Raw genomic sequence first — 14300 nt, 5'->3', positions numbered from 1 at the left:
GGCTTCCTTATTTGTACTTACCATGTAGAAAGAGCCCTAGAAACGTGTCCCTTGCACCGAGATGGGCGGTTTGATCGGCACGTAACAGCCCACCTCTAAAAAAAATAAATAAGAATCATAAAAATCCAAGAATAAAACATAATATTTAAATAATATATTTTATTATCTATCTAAGGTCAAATAAAACATTATAGCTGACGATGTAAATTAAGAAGAGAGGGAGAAGATATAGATAGAAAAAGGAATAAACAGGAGAACACAATGAGAAGGAAAAAAGGGGGACTAAGAATAAGAGGATTTTTTTTTTTTTTTTATTTGGTAAATATGAGAAAGAAGCCTGGAAATGAGACGGAAAAAAGAGAAAGGTGAGAGGAAAATAAGGGAAAAGAAGGGAAGAAGTGAAAGCTTACACGGAAATATTTCAGATCCCTCCTTTTTATGAAAGCCTATGAGCGGTCGGTTGGCTCCCAATGATGGCCTAGGGAAACAGACAGCTTTTAGCTGGTGAGCTACAATGGAACATGATTTTTTTTTTTTGCCCCCAGGAGTTTTGAATGAAGAATTTTAATGGAATTATAGATTTCATTTTGGTTTTTCACGAATCGAACCCAAAACGGAGATGAGGAGGGGGGAGAAGAAAGATTTTTGCTTTGCGCCGTCAAATTAATCGAACAAATATGGCAGCGAGCAATTGCGATGCCACGCAAGCTGTCCCTCTCTTTCTTGGGTTCCACTAGCAATTCCCATAGCCTCGTTTTCCGCAAAAGCAAAAATAGAAAGGAGAAAGAAAACTAGCCAATTCCTTGTCCGCTCTAAACCAGCCACCTTTATTACGTGCCCACAGCTTCGCCCCGTGGCCTCTCCTTCCATTAGTAATTTCTCGCTAGTCATTTTAGATGAGATTCTAAATTGTTACAAATAATATTAGAACAAACTTGACTCATAGACTATGTAAACTAGAAGATACTGTACCACAAATTAATAAAGGCTGGTCATGAATTTATCATAGTGCATATGGTTAGATTTAAGTGAATTTAAACTCTCAATTTTGGATGGGATCCTGTTACACCTTTCCTATGGACGAATATGGTGTGCTTAACTGGATAGGTACAAACTTCTCTTGAGGTGGCTGAAAGATATAAAGAGCTCAACTTCCAGAGTTCCTTTCCTGCCCATAGCGACGAGACACACACAAGCACAGAAGAGAGAGGAGGGGGGTTGATCCGGAGCTAGAAGAAGAGCGAATATGGAGTCGGTGAATGATGATGGCCGCATAAGAACAGGTATTTTCTCCAAACCTCTAACAAAATCTAGCCAGATATTAGATGCCGGTCATGGTTTCCATCTAATCCAAAATCGAGCCTCCCGATAATATTGGTGTCTACCAGCTTGCTCTCGTTATCTCGGCGGATATACAGAACTGGTATAAGATATTTCAAGCTATCAGCCCATATGATGTAATACATCGCTCTAGATGTTTTTTTTTTTGGGCTTGTCAAGAACAGAACATAAAGTTCATAGAATTAAAGGTAGCTAATACTAGTTTAATTATATTAGCTGATTTTTGCTATCTTGCTTGTTATCTTAACTCTCATACATATATATATACATATTGATGGCTTATCCATCTTCAACTGATATTTTGATTCATTTGAGTTGTCAGCCAGATGATTGAGATGTGTCGAACCTTAGATGTTGGAAATGCTAGCTCCATTCTAGGTTGACTCACGTTCTAATTCTAAATTATTTCATATCAAAAGTGTTCTTTGGGTATCATTTGTTATATGTAATGATAACGTATCGCCCATTTACACTAGGTTGACAAAACAATAGCGGTGGTGGAGCCCGAGGATGCCATTGGCCGGCTTGGATACCATGAGAATAAATAACTGTGGTCTAAGAAAATTTAGAGCTTAATAAAAGAGACTGCCATTGGCTCGGATACCATGAAAAGCAATAACATTGGGTTGAGAAAAAGAAGAGCTTAAGGTATCAGAATGAAGAGATTGTGATATGCTGAAGGCACCCACCACCCGTTGTGAAGTGAGATATATTATACATTATATAAAAGTTTTACCAGAGACCAAGATACCGGTTACGCAATTATAGGTACACTTATAGTGATATAGTGAAAATATACTATAATTACAAAAATTGGTCAGCTATACAACATCATAAGAAGATATACACCATGATTTATTTTCTTATATGCCATTATTTGCTTCCTTCATTATAAGAAGATATATGTCATGATTTGTTTCCCATTATTTATTTTCTTCATCATAAGAAAATATATATCATGATCTGTTTTCCTTAGAATAAAAGTAAATCTCAGTGGAGTTGATATGTTATCATATATATACATGAGTCCATAAATACATAATTAGTTGCTATAACCTTCTGCACCATCTAGATGTGCAATGGATCATCGTTGTTGTCATCATCATCATCATCTCTCTCTTTATCTCTCTTCTCCTTGGTTATCCGAACTCATGTGTATAGATATGTATCTGTATATGTGGTGCTTGCATGCTTCATCCATGCATGCCAAATTGCCAATGTGTCGCGACCATATTCTTAGTTTCTCATAACAATTTTAATTTAAGTTGCATAGGATAACATAAAGGCCTTTTTTCCAAGTTTGTTTTTTAAGTTTTCCTTTTTCACATATGTTTATGGCTGTGTGCTTAAATATGCTGTGTGCAACCTTTATCTATGAGACACACCATTCCATGTATATATATATATATATATATATATATATATATATATATATATATATATATATATATATATATATATATATATATATATATATATATATATATATATATATATGCCATTACATGCCACTGGGAGTGTACAATTAAAGTTGAGGGGCCGTCCAAGCACCATTTAGTGGAACGAACTGCACATCCTATTCCATCATCACCAATCCCATACTATGTGAGTTGGCAAACACTCAATGTATATATCCTCATATATTGTAGAACCATTATTGCTCTCATTGGGTTGTCAAGATCAAACTTTACACTGCTTTAGTTCATGAAGCCATTGTAGCCTGTGTTTAATCTACCTTAATGGTGAGAGCATACCAAGCATTCGAAAAAATGGGGAGCTGTTCATTGATTACCACCAGGCACAAGTGTCTCATATATTAAAGTAGGCGGGATAGTATGTTCTCCATAGTATAAGGTGGACTCTCCACCTCGTTTGAGGAACCTTTTTGGTTTTAAAATGGAGTCCTTTTTTTGGACTACCATCCAACATGATGTATATGGCAGCCTAGTGGATACATCAGCTGCCTTTTTTGATCTTATGGTTATCCATCAGTCGGTCTACCATTTAATAAGAAACAGTTCTGAAGAACTGATGTGTTCTGAGTGGATTTTATATTGCTACCTTATCTTGGCTTGATGATTGGTTATATGAATTGACTGTGGTCAAGTGTCACTTTGGGGATCACCATGCTATGGGTACTTTATAGATTTATAGTCCAATAGGCTATTAAAGTGTGCTTTATTATGCATACCTTTAACTTTTCACTCGGCTTCTGTAACTCTAAAATCAATATATGATTTCTCTATCAAAGTCTGGTGACACATTAATTCTAAAGGCATTAGTAGTTACCGGGCAGGTGTGACACTATTAGGCTCACATCATGCTTTTAATCTTGTATACCTTTAGCATTTCCTCACAGGCCATGGAATTGGTGTTGAACTTGGATTGGTCTCCTGAAGTGGACCAGGCACAGGCCACATGATGCAATCCAACAATACCACCTAACAAATTAAAGCTACGTTGTGCATTAGCCAAGTTTTTGGAGTCTGATTTGGTCTTATTTGGGCAGGAGTTGTTGATAAGAGGAGAAATATTGAAATTGTTAATACTTGGTAAAAGTCTATTTGGATCACCATGCTATGGGTACGTAGAGATCAATATGCCGAGGATTAATACTTCAGTTGTTCAGCTTGATATACTTTCTCGTTCTCTTTTGAGTAGGAAACTTGATACACATTTGAACCTAACTTATTAATGATGCAGAATGAATCAATCAAATGCATAGATTAGAGATTTTATTTTCGGTTGAAAAGATCAAATATCTCCACGCTTCCTAATTCTGTCGAGGCTTTTCTGAAGTATATTTGAAAGCAACATAAGAAATACAAAATGTTAATATTTCAGTTTCTTATCTGACAAGAAGTGATCCATCTTTGAGCGAAAACAATTGAAAACTTTGGCATGTTTCTGAAAATATGGGGTCTCACATGACACTCTCACGTCATAGCCTTTTCCCCTCACTAATCTCTCAAGAAATCATGCAGGAACTGTGTGGACAGCAACAACGCATGCAATTACTGCTGTCATAGGATCAGGTGTACTGGCGTTGCCATGGAGTGTAGCACAACTGGGCTGGATCATTGGCCCTCTTGCTCTCATTGCTTGTGCCTATGTGACTTACTACACTGCCATTCTACTTTGTGACTGCTATCGAGCTCCTGATCCAGTCCATGGAAGGAGAAACTACACATACATGGATGTCGTGCGATCATGCCTCGGTAATTGATTTGTATAGAGCCTCCTTTATATGGTATCACCAAACATTTAGTTACTGTTCCATTGGTTTGTTTCGTACTATCTAATTTTACTGAACTCTGCTGTTTAGGGCCCAGAGATGTATTTATATGTGGTCTTGCGCAGTATGCGATGCTTTGGGGAACTATGATTGGGTACACAATAATTTCTGCAATGAGCATAGTGTGAGTCATTTCATTCACTAGCAATGTATGTTTCTTTCAGAGGACTTAAGTTTTAGCTAACTTACTATGTGCTGTCTCTAGTAGTTTTCTTCTACTTTCCTGGATATTATACTTGCACACTCTGAATCCTAGCAAAACTTATCTTCATTCTTTCGTTGAAAGTTTGTTCCCTTCAACTTTCAACTATTCTTATGAATAATTCAACAATGGAGAGTATCTTGTAGATCATTCTGAGAACTTTACAATCTTTGTTATATCTGAGGCTGAGCTATTTATATCTGCAATGAGATGTTACACTAGATTTCTCTTACGTTATTCCAAGCTTTTTCCCTTAACTAATTCATCTGCACCGACTATGATCTGAACAAGACAGAGCTGTTGCGCGTTCAAACTGCTTCCATCGCAAGGGGCATGATGCAAGTTGCCATGCATCAGGAACCTCATATATGATCGTATTTGGCTCGGTTGAAATTGTGCTATCCCAATTCCCAAACTTGGAGAAGATTACCTTAATTTCGGTGGTCGCCGCCATAATGTCGTTTGCATACTTGTTTATCGGGTTGTTCTTATGCATATCAAAGCTTGCTTCTCACGGTTCAGTTGGAGGTACGATTTTGGGAGTTAAGGTTGGGATTGATGGTGTCTCTGCAACAACCAAGACATGGGACTCATTACAAGCTCTTGGAAATATAGCTTTCGCATACACTTACGCCATGCTTCTTGTAGAAATCCAGGTACCTCAATTCTGGGTTACACTAGCAACTGTTATCACATATCTACTTTGTCAGCTTGTGAATAATCCTTCACCAATTTTCATTAGGTAGAAATTTATTAAAATGATAGAAGTCCAACACTAACATGCAAAATTGAAGTGTGTTTCCTGTATCAAACTTCTCTCTTAACGCATACTCGAACACGAGAATTCTTTTTCATTGTTTATAATTGACCATTAAGAAAACAATCACAATGTGGAATTGAATTGTCAGTACAACTAAATTTTATAGCACTGGTTATATGCATGTGTATTATTTTCTCTCCTTGTATTTTGTTTTTTCTAAGTTGATTTAATAGATGCATTCAGTCCAGACTTGTTGCTCTTTGTGAAGGACACTGTGAAATCTCCCCCACCTGAGAACCAGACAATGAGGAGAGCAAGCTTGTACGCAATTGGAGTGACGGCAGCCTTATATATTTCACTTGGTTGCATAGGGTATGCAGCCTTAGGCAATGGCACTCCTGGAAACATCCTCACTGGATTCTATGAGCCCTTTTGGCTGGTGGACATTGGCAACATTGCAGTCGTCATTCATCTAGTTGGAGCCTATCAGGTCATTCACATCTTAAGCCTCCTTTTGTAATCTTCTCTATATAAGTGAATGCTATCTAGATAAAACAAATAGTGATGAGTTCTGGTTGATCGTTTCAGGTGTATGGGCAACCGATCTTTGCCAAGTATGAGGAATGGCTTGCGAAGAAATGGCCAGAATCAGCCTTCTTCCACAATGTGTACACAATACCTCTATCCTTCTCCAAAGGCTGGACCTTTCGGTTCACACCGTGCAAGCTCGTCCTTCGATCGGCCTTTGTCGTGTTAACAACGTTGATAGCACTGATGCTGCCCTTTTTCAATGCAATTGTTGGACTGCTTGGTGCAATTTCCTTCTGGCCACTGACAGTGTACTACCCGGCGACTTGTTACATGGCTCAAGCCAAGATCAAGCGAGGAGAACTGAAGTGGGTGGTGCTCCAGTGCATGAGCATGGTTGCACTCCTTGTCTCGCTCCTCGCCGCCGTCGGGTCGGTCGCAGACATTGCTCAACGTCTCAAGCATGTAACATTGTTTAAGGCCGAGTTGTAGGTGGCATTATGCTGAATATACTAAGTCATGGATCTCAATTTCACTGGAGTTTGTATGAGGACTCTGGTTGTAAGAAAGTGCTGGTGTAGGCTCGGCAATTTCGATCAGTATCTAGACCGCAGAAGATGGTAATTTTAAATGAAAAAAGATAAATATATCTAGATGATTTTTCTTCTTTTTTATTTTTTCTTTTGAGCAGAAGTGATGTGTTAACCACCTAATTTGTAAAGGAAATAACAGACCTATATATGAATTTATTCTAGATTTTATTTTTCTTTTTTTGACTCTCACGATCGGTCACATACCCACTCAAGGTCGAATTAGATATACAACTTGGAATTGTCTAAAATGCACTCTTAATGGATGTGCATGCAAATTTAGAAAGAATGATGTGTTTCCTGAATTCTAGTTGTTAACAAGCTTGATGTCCCTACTGTCAGACCTTTTCCACAGCCTCCATTTATTGGTGCAACAGAAATACTGACCACTGCATCTACCCAGTCAAACCTTCGACTGGTGGATATTGTGATGGCCACAACTAGATGTAGAACAGGAATAAAACAGGCGAATCCATGATGAACACCTGAATTAGGATAACAGGGATAAGATAGTCGTTCCCTATCCTTGGTTAACTTAAATCAGGGACCATAGATAGTTATTCAAGGCGATGCGAGACTAACAGAAGGACTTTCTTGCAAAGAAAAATGATTTCCGATGGATCAATTTATAAATAGGGATAAGAAAAAGGTGTTGCATGCAGTCTGAATAAAATCCCAATGAAGACGGACGGATGATGCTAAAAATCTGCCACCTTCTCTTCTAACGAAACCACGTCGCTAACCACAAAAGGTTGTTCATCTCCTTCGCATTTATTCTCTCGAGGATCGAAATCTCTAAGCTGACAAGTGTCACTCCCTGCCTGTGAATAGTCAACAAATGACGGCCGCGCCTGCCGCTGCCTTGCAGGATAAGAGAGGGTGGAGATGGCTTTTTATTAGATGTCATCTTCCCCTCAACTCTCTCATTCTCAAGTGCACACAAAGATGGAGATGCAGCAGGGTGGAGATGATGACCGCATTAGAACAGGTAGTCTACTTGGCCTTAAACACCTTTAAAATTTTCATAATGGAGGTGCTAAAAATATAATTTTTTTGGTGGGTGTCCACCTTTTGAAGTGCTGATGCTAGTTCACTTTCCTCTTTATTTTTCAAATCATTGGTGCATAATGCAAATGTTTAGAGGACCCGCCATCATTTCTTTACTATGCATAAAGAAAAAGCAATTGAAAAGCATGGAAAATCCCCCCCACACACACACACAAAAAGAATGGAAATCTTGTTCTTCTCCTTTCTCTGTTTTTTATTTTTATTTTTTTTTTGGTTTTGTAATGAAGAGGAAAGGTTACTTTAGCCTCTGCATGTATGAATGGCTCAATGCATCTAGCTGAAGCACCAAAGGTAACTGATTATTACATGAAAGCATGAAAGCCTATAAGTTTTGTTCCTTTTGGCCAAGTATTCCTACTTGGGAATTATGTAACAACTAAAATAGTCTGCACAAGGCTTGATGGTTATAACCATAATCTAATCATGAGATAACAAGTGTTACCATTTTGAAGTGCACCTTTATTTAAAAGATTTCGTATGCTGTCTTTGCTAAATCAAGCACTTCATTTCTACTGATGCTAGCTAGGAGAGTATAGATAATATTTATGAGAAAATGGGCATTATTTCGATATAGATTAAAAGATGATGATGTCTACATTTTAATTTTAGACCTTCATTTAGCGCCATCTTCCTTCATTGTAGAATTTTTCTTAGGTATCTTTTTCCCCTTCAAAATGCACCTGTCTGCAGCTAAACTCACTAACAAATCGAATGTGAGAAACACACCATGGAATAATGATTGGTTGTGTATTTATGCATGCATAAGATGATCATACTATTTTTATCATGGGCTTTCACACCCCTAGCCATCCATTAGGCATTCCTGATTTCCGATAATTGTAACCAAGCTGACACTCAAGCAGTGTTGTGAAATCTTTGGAGATCAGTTCGAGATCAACTTATTATAGGTGGCTTCACAACATTTTCATATTAACAAACTGACAACACATGGAAAGTTAAAAGAGATTTTTGATCATTCAACACAATGTTAGTCTTTCTTTGGCAAAGATGGAAGCCCCCACAAGACGTTTAATTAATTATAACATGGCATTATTAAAGATGACATGAACAAAAGCAACAACCCTGCAACTGATTATATAAATACAGTCAAGGATGGATAGAAAAGCCTAACAGAAACGTAACAAGCTTTGTCTGGAAGGATAAAACACTGCATAGATAGGGACACAACAAGCAAGAGCACAGAAGCATCACAAAGTAAAAGACTGAAACTACCATTCCTCCTTCAGAGGTCTCAATATTATGTGCTCCTGTTATCCCAACATTCCCTCGATAGTTCCTATTCAGCCAACAATCAGAGCCTTCATCCTGCACCAACATTTGTGTTACAGAGCAATCAGTTTCTTATACTACCCTGGGATTTCAATTGTCCATTGTCCACAGAAGAAGATGGAATAGCTTAACACTTACAGAGCAGAGTTTTCCTTCAAAGGGATGAAAATAATAACTAATAACAATATGAATTTTACCAAGTACTGACACTTAGTTTTACTTCAAATTGTTCGAACAATCCATTCAGTTCATGCAATTTTAGCAGGATGTAGCTAGAGTCTTTCATTTCAAACCTTTTTCCCTTGAAAAACTTGTTTTGAGTCATCCAATTCAATCACATCACAAATTGCATGCCCAAATTTTTCTTAGCATTCTCTAAATTGTGTAATTCATCACTTTACAACTTAATAGATCTAGTTAACAATACAATATGCATAAGGCATTTCTCTACTTAAAAACTCCGAAAATTAATTCTTAAAAATTTGCATGCAAGCATCATTCAGTTCGATGAGGTACGAAAAAAAGAAAAACAGTAAAAGAAAAATGTCAGAGTAGAAACAATAATGAAAAGACTCCAACCACATCTCTGACCTCCAGTCTGATCAAGGCAATTCAAGTTTCCTTCAGGCCAAGAAGGCTTTTGATGCCTTACTAGAATGTCCTAGATGCCAGATGTATTAGGAGTGAAAATGCTGATGTTTCACCATCCCTGAGACGCATAACACCTGCCACCATTACTTTTCTCCTCCTAGGATTGTCTCCAATTAAGATCTTGTCGTCTGTACGCAGTGGCATAAAATACTAGCCCTTCCCTAAGTTTGAAAATTGTGTGCATGCATGCATGTGTGCATGTGCATGGGTATGCATGTGCATGTGTGTCTCTGTGTGTGTCTGCATGCACATGCATGTTCATGTGCATGTGTTTGATCCAAAAATCTCTACTTATCCAGTTTAACCCACTTTCTAGGGAGAAGCTTCACAGAAGGTGACTGCTTACATTCAGAACCTGGAATTACTACTTGCAAAATAACTTTTAGATAAACATCAGATTAAGCAAGTTTTAAGGCTTCACTTGGCTGGACTTAAAGAAATATTGCAAGGTTTTCATTTTATGGAAAAAATACAAACAAGTAAAGAACCACTTATCAAAATAAGTACAAATTTATGAGATTTTGCAGTGTTTTTTTTTTTTTTTCGCAATCATGTCTCTTTTATTAATAGCACACTAACCATTTTTACTTGTTTTAACTTGACCATGTAGGGGATGTGTGGACAGCTACAGCACATGTAATTACAGCACTTGTGGGATCTGGTGTACTGACACTGCCATGGAGTCTTGCTCAACTAGGCTGGATATTGGGTCCCTTTGTTCTAGTTTTCTTTGCATTCGTTACCTATTACACTGCCATTCTCCTAGCAGACTGTTACCGATCTCCTGACCCAATCAGTGGAAGACGAAACTACACATATATGAATGTGATAAAAGCATTTCGAGGTTAGCATTCTGACTTGGAATTTATAGCCCATATGGAAAAAAAAATTTCTTGATTTTGACCTAAAACTCATCTATAATACTTGAGCATCTATTTCCTAACAACTGTTTAATGAATCTTTCTGAGTGATAGAAAATGCATGCTCAGTTTCAGGAAAATTTGGCTAGAACAAAGACTGTAAGGAGTCACAGAAAATTTTCCAAAAAAAATTAAATTGAGAAAGATGAAAAGCATTTAATATCATGCAGAAAAACGATAAGCAATGATAAGTCATTAAGGTCAAACAATTCAAACAATAAATATTACTACAAACATTAAAAAAAAACAACAAGCATCTCATGCATGTCCATAGAAGATATTTGGTATTCATTAATAACCAGAGTAACTCAAATAATTAGGGGCAATTTACTGAATGATCCGAGTAGCAACACATTACTGAATGTCCAGAGTGAAAATGAACTTGTTATCATGGGTGTAAATAAGCAAACATTTCACTCAGTCCATACATACAGGTACATCATAATCAATAATGACCATGTGTAGATTTAATTTCATCAACTAATAATAAATTCTAAATAACTATTGAAACAAAAACACAGTACCAAATTATAGTTGTATTGTTGTATCCGGTTTCTTTTTCAGGTGAGAAAGATGTATTAATATGCGGAATCACCCAGTATGCTATACTATGGGGAACTATGGTGGGATATACAATCACTGGTGCTATGAGTATGATGTGAGCGATTTTCTTCATGTAGTTTTCATTTGCCAGTGCTTCATTTCAATTCATTTCATATTTATATCTTAGTCTTAGTAGAAGTTTACCCTCTAACTATTTGGTCTAACTTTGTGTAAGGGCCATTAAGCGATCAGGTTGCTTCCATGAGAAGGGTCACGATGCTAAATGCGAAGTTTCTGGAACCTTATATGCTGTAATCTTTGGTATAATGGAAATTGTATTATCTCAACTCCCAAATTTAGAGAAGATTTCGTTTGTTTCATACATTGCAGCAGCAATGTCGGTTGCATACTCCTTTACTGGGTTATGCTTGTGCTCGTTGGAGTTTTCTTCCCACCCTGAGATCAGAGGAACTTTATTTGGAGTTGAGATAGGGAGTGGACATATCACATTATCTACAAAGATTTGGCGTTCTTTTCAAGCACTTGGCAACATTGCTTTTGCATACACTTTTGCCATGCTTCTAATAGAGATCGAGGTAACAAATGTAATCTTTATCTATGTTGCACAGTATGCTTATATCTGAATCATTTTATGTTGTTCTATGGTCTGCTTAGATAAAACAAATCCCTTCTCTAATTCAATCTTAATATTATTTTCAAATTGTCCCCTAGAATAACTTATCATTCTAAATATATTATAAATGTACTTGTTTTAGACTACTCTCATACTAAGAATTGCATGCATATATGACTATTTATCTACTCAACCAAATCACTAATGACTGTATGGTTCTAAGGATACTCTGAGAGCACCACCACCTGAAAACAAAACGATCAATAAAGCAAGTGCATATGGCATTGGAGCAACTACATTGTTCTACATCTCCCTCGGTTGTGTGGGATATGCAGCCTTTGGAAATGATGCACCTGGGAACATTCTTACCGGATTTTATGAACCATTCTGGCTTATCGACATTGCAAATGTTGCTGTCCTCATCCATCTTGTTGGAGCATATCAGGTATCTTATACACATAATGCATATATATGTATGTATGTTTTTTGATATATTTGTGCATGTAGACAGATGCGTATTAAAAAAATAAAATAAAATGATGGAGGGGCATAATATGAAAGTCATGAGAAAGGACTGGGAATATTTGGTCACAGTAGAAACTTTAGATCCCCCTAGGAACAAATGACAACAGAAATAATAAAATAACCCACATTATTGCAAAAGAGACTCATTAGTGCAAGATATACATATAAATTATTTTGTAAAGAATGCAGCAATGTGCTGACCTTGCCAAATTAAAAGAGCTCAGAAGGTTTAGGTATACCATGTATATTCAAATAATGCTGATATTTTCTTCAAGTTCCTCAAATTCACCATCCCTAGTTGAGAACTTAGGCCCTAAACTTGACATATGATTATCTTATCTTGTTTCAGATATTTGCACAACCATTCTTCGCCTTCTATGAGCAGTGGCTAGCTACAAGATGGCCCAATGTAGGCTTCTTTCACAGGGATTACACAATAGGAGTGCCTTTTACCAAATCAGTAACTCTAAAATTCACACTCTGCAAACTTCTCCTGCGAACACTCATGGTAGTTTTTACAACAGTGGTAGCAATGCTGGTGCCATTCTTTAATGCAGTTGTAAGCTTGCTTGGTTCTCTGGGATTCTGGCCATTGACGGTATATTATCCTGTGTCAATGTATATAAGCCAAGCGAAAATCAAGAGGGGACAGCTAAAGTGGGTAATGTTGCAGATCATAAGCATACTCAGTCTGCTTGTTACCGTAGTTGCCATCATTGGATCAATCGCAGACATCATTCAGCATCTCAATCATGTCGAACTCTTCAAAATTGAACTATAATTCAATAGACTGCTTACCCACGACAATCTATCACATGGTTGTGAAGTGGAGTTAAAGTCGTGTCATTTAGTTGGTCATTGCTAAAGCTAAGCTGTTGCTTTACTGTTGTTTATGGTTCAAACATTCGATAAGTTCCTATGAAGTTGCCCTTATTTAAAGTTCATATTATTCATCTTTGTTGATTAATTCACTTTTAGATATGATGCCACAATTTCTTCAAACTAGAATGCCTATTTGATCTGAAGCTCTTAATTTTTAATAGCATGTTAAAGCATGTGCAGAACCCTGTTTTTCTGATCTTTCTATATTTTTTTAAACCAAAGAACACAGTATAGCATGCTAGTGATCTCAAAGGAGATTAAAAAGGAAAAGTTGGGTACACTAATTCTAAGACTAGTACCGACCAAATGGCAGCAAATGTTTGTTATTTCTTGATGTGGGACTGATTGAGTGAGTGGTGGTGGTGGTGGTGGAAGCAATGGAACTGGCAATGGAGGTGATGGATGTGCTGGTGTCCACGACCAAACAGACGGCATAAAGGGATGTTCATGGCACACTACAACAAGGCTAACAATCTCTTATGATATCGAATATTTGGCAATACGTTTTCTTAGTTTAAACTTTTGCAGCTGTGCCAACCAGAAAGATCCCTATGGTTTTATAAGGTTTATATTGCACTGTATCTTAGACGATACATTAGATGCTACTTAGCAATTGTATGAAAGGCCATATTCACTGCAAAACTAAAACATTCATAGAGAGGTCTGCAGGTACATGCAGGGGTTCCAACAACTAAAAGGTATTAAAAGAAAGAGATGAAAAAAATTTCATTTCTTTTCCGTTTTCTCCAGTGTGAAAGTATTAGCAGTCACAGTGCAGCTTTACGATACAGAAAAATCATAATCAAGTACACCAAGAGATCATATTTGAGGAAAGGCTTTCAAAGACACAGAGAGTGCTTTCAACTAGAAGCTGCATTACAATCATGCAGTACCTTTAAAGTGAGTTTGGATCCTTCTAAATAGACTCTTGAGAAAATGCATCTGAAATAAGAAGTCCATTACTTGAAAGCTCCAAATGGAGATCAAAAAACATATCCTACACTCTTTTTTTCTTTGTTCAAAAATAAAAACACATAAAATCTAAAATAGAGAGAGAGAGAGAGAGGATGA

At 37.0% G+C, this 14300-nt stretch overlaps 2 protein-coding genes across 2 annotated transcripts; both read left to right on the top strand.

Moving 5' to 3' along the window:
- The first annotated feature begins 946 nt into the window (after nucleotides 1-946).
- Nucleotides 947-6893, top strand: LOC103716611 (amino acid permease 8-like). Its single transcript, XM_008804676.5, has 6 exons — nucleotides 947-1283; nucleotides 4326-4559; nucleotides 4667-4760; nucleotides 5134-5494; nucleotides 5867-6088; nucleotides 6187-6893. Exons 1-6 carry the CDS (start codon nucleotides 1247-1249, stop codon nucleotides 6616-6618), a joined length of 1380 nt encoding a protein of 459 aa, XP_008802898.2. The 5' UTR covers nucleotides 947-1246; the 3' UTR covers nucleotides 6619-6893.
- An 81-nt stretch (nucleotides 6894-6974) lies between these two features.
- LOC103716612 (amino acid permease 4-like) lies at nucleotides 6975-13916 on the top strand. Its single transcript, XM_008804679.6, has 6 exons — nucleotides 6975-7704; nucleotides 10336-10569; nucleotides 11210-11303; nucleotides 11424-11784; nucleotides 12046-12267; nucleotides 12697-13916. Exons 1-6 carry the CDS (start codon nucleotides 7617-7619, stop codon nucleotides 13126-13128), a joined length of 1431 nt encoding a protein of 476 aa, XP_008802901.3. The 5' UTR covers nucleotides 6975-7616; the 3' UTR covers nucleotides 13129-13916.
- Nucleotides 13917-14300: the final 384 nt, after the last annotated feature.

Source organism: Phoenix dactylifera, chromosome 2, assembly GCF_051530095.1.
Source record: "Phoenix dactylifera cultivar Ajwa chromosome 2, Ajwa_hap1_PhDact_Kaust_v1.1, whole genome shotgun sequence".
In the NCBI taxonomy this organism is placed as follows: domain Eukaryota; kingdom Viridiplantae; phylum Streptophyta; class Magnoliopsida; order Arecales; family Arecaceae; genus Phoenix; species Phoenix dactylifera.
The sequence above is the reverse complement of the archived record's forward strand: the minus strand, read 5'-3'. Positions and strand labels throughout refer to the sequence as shown.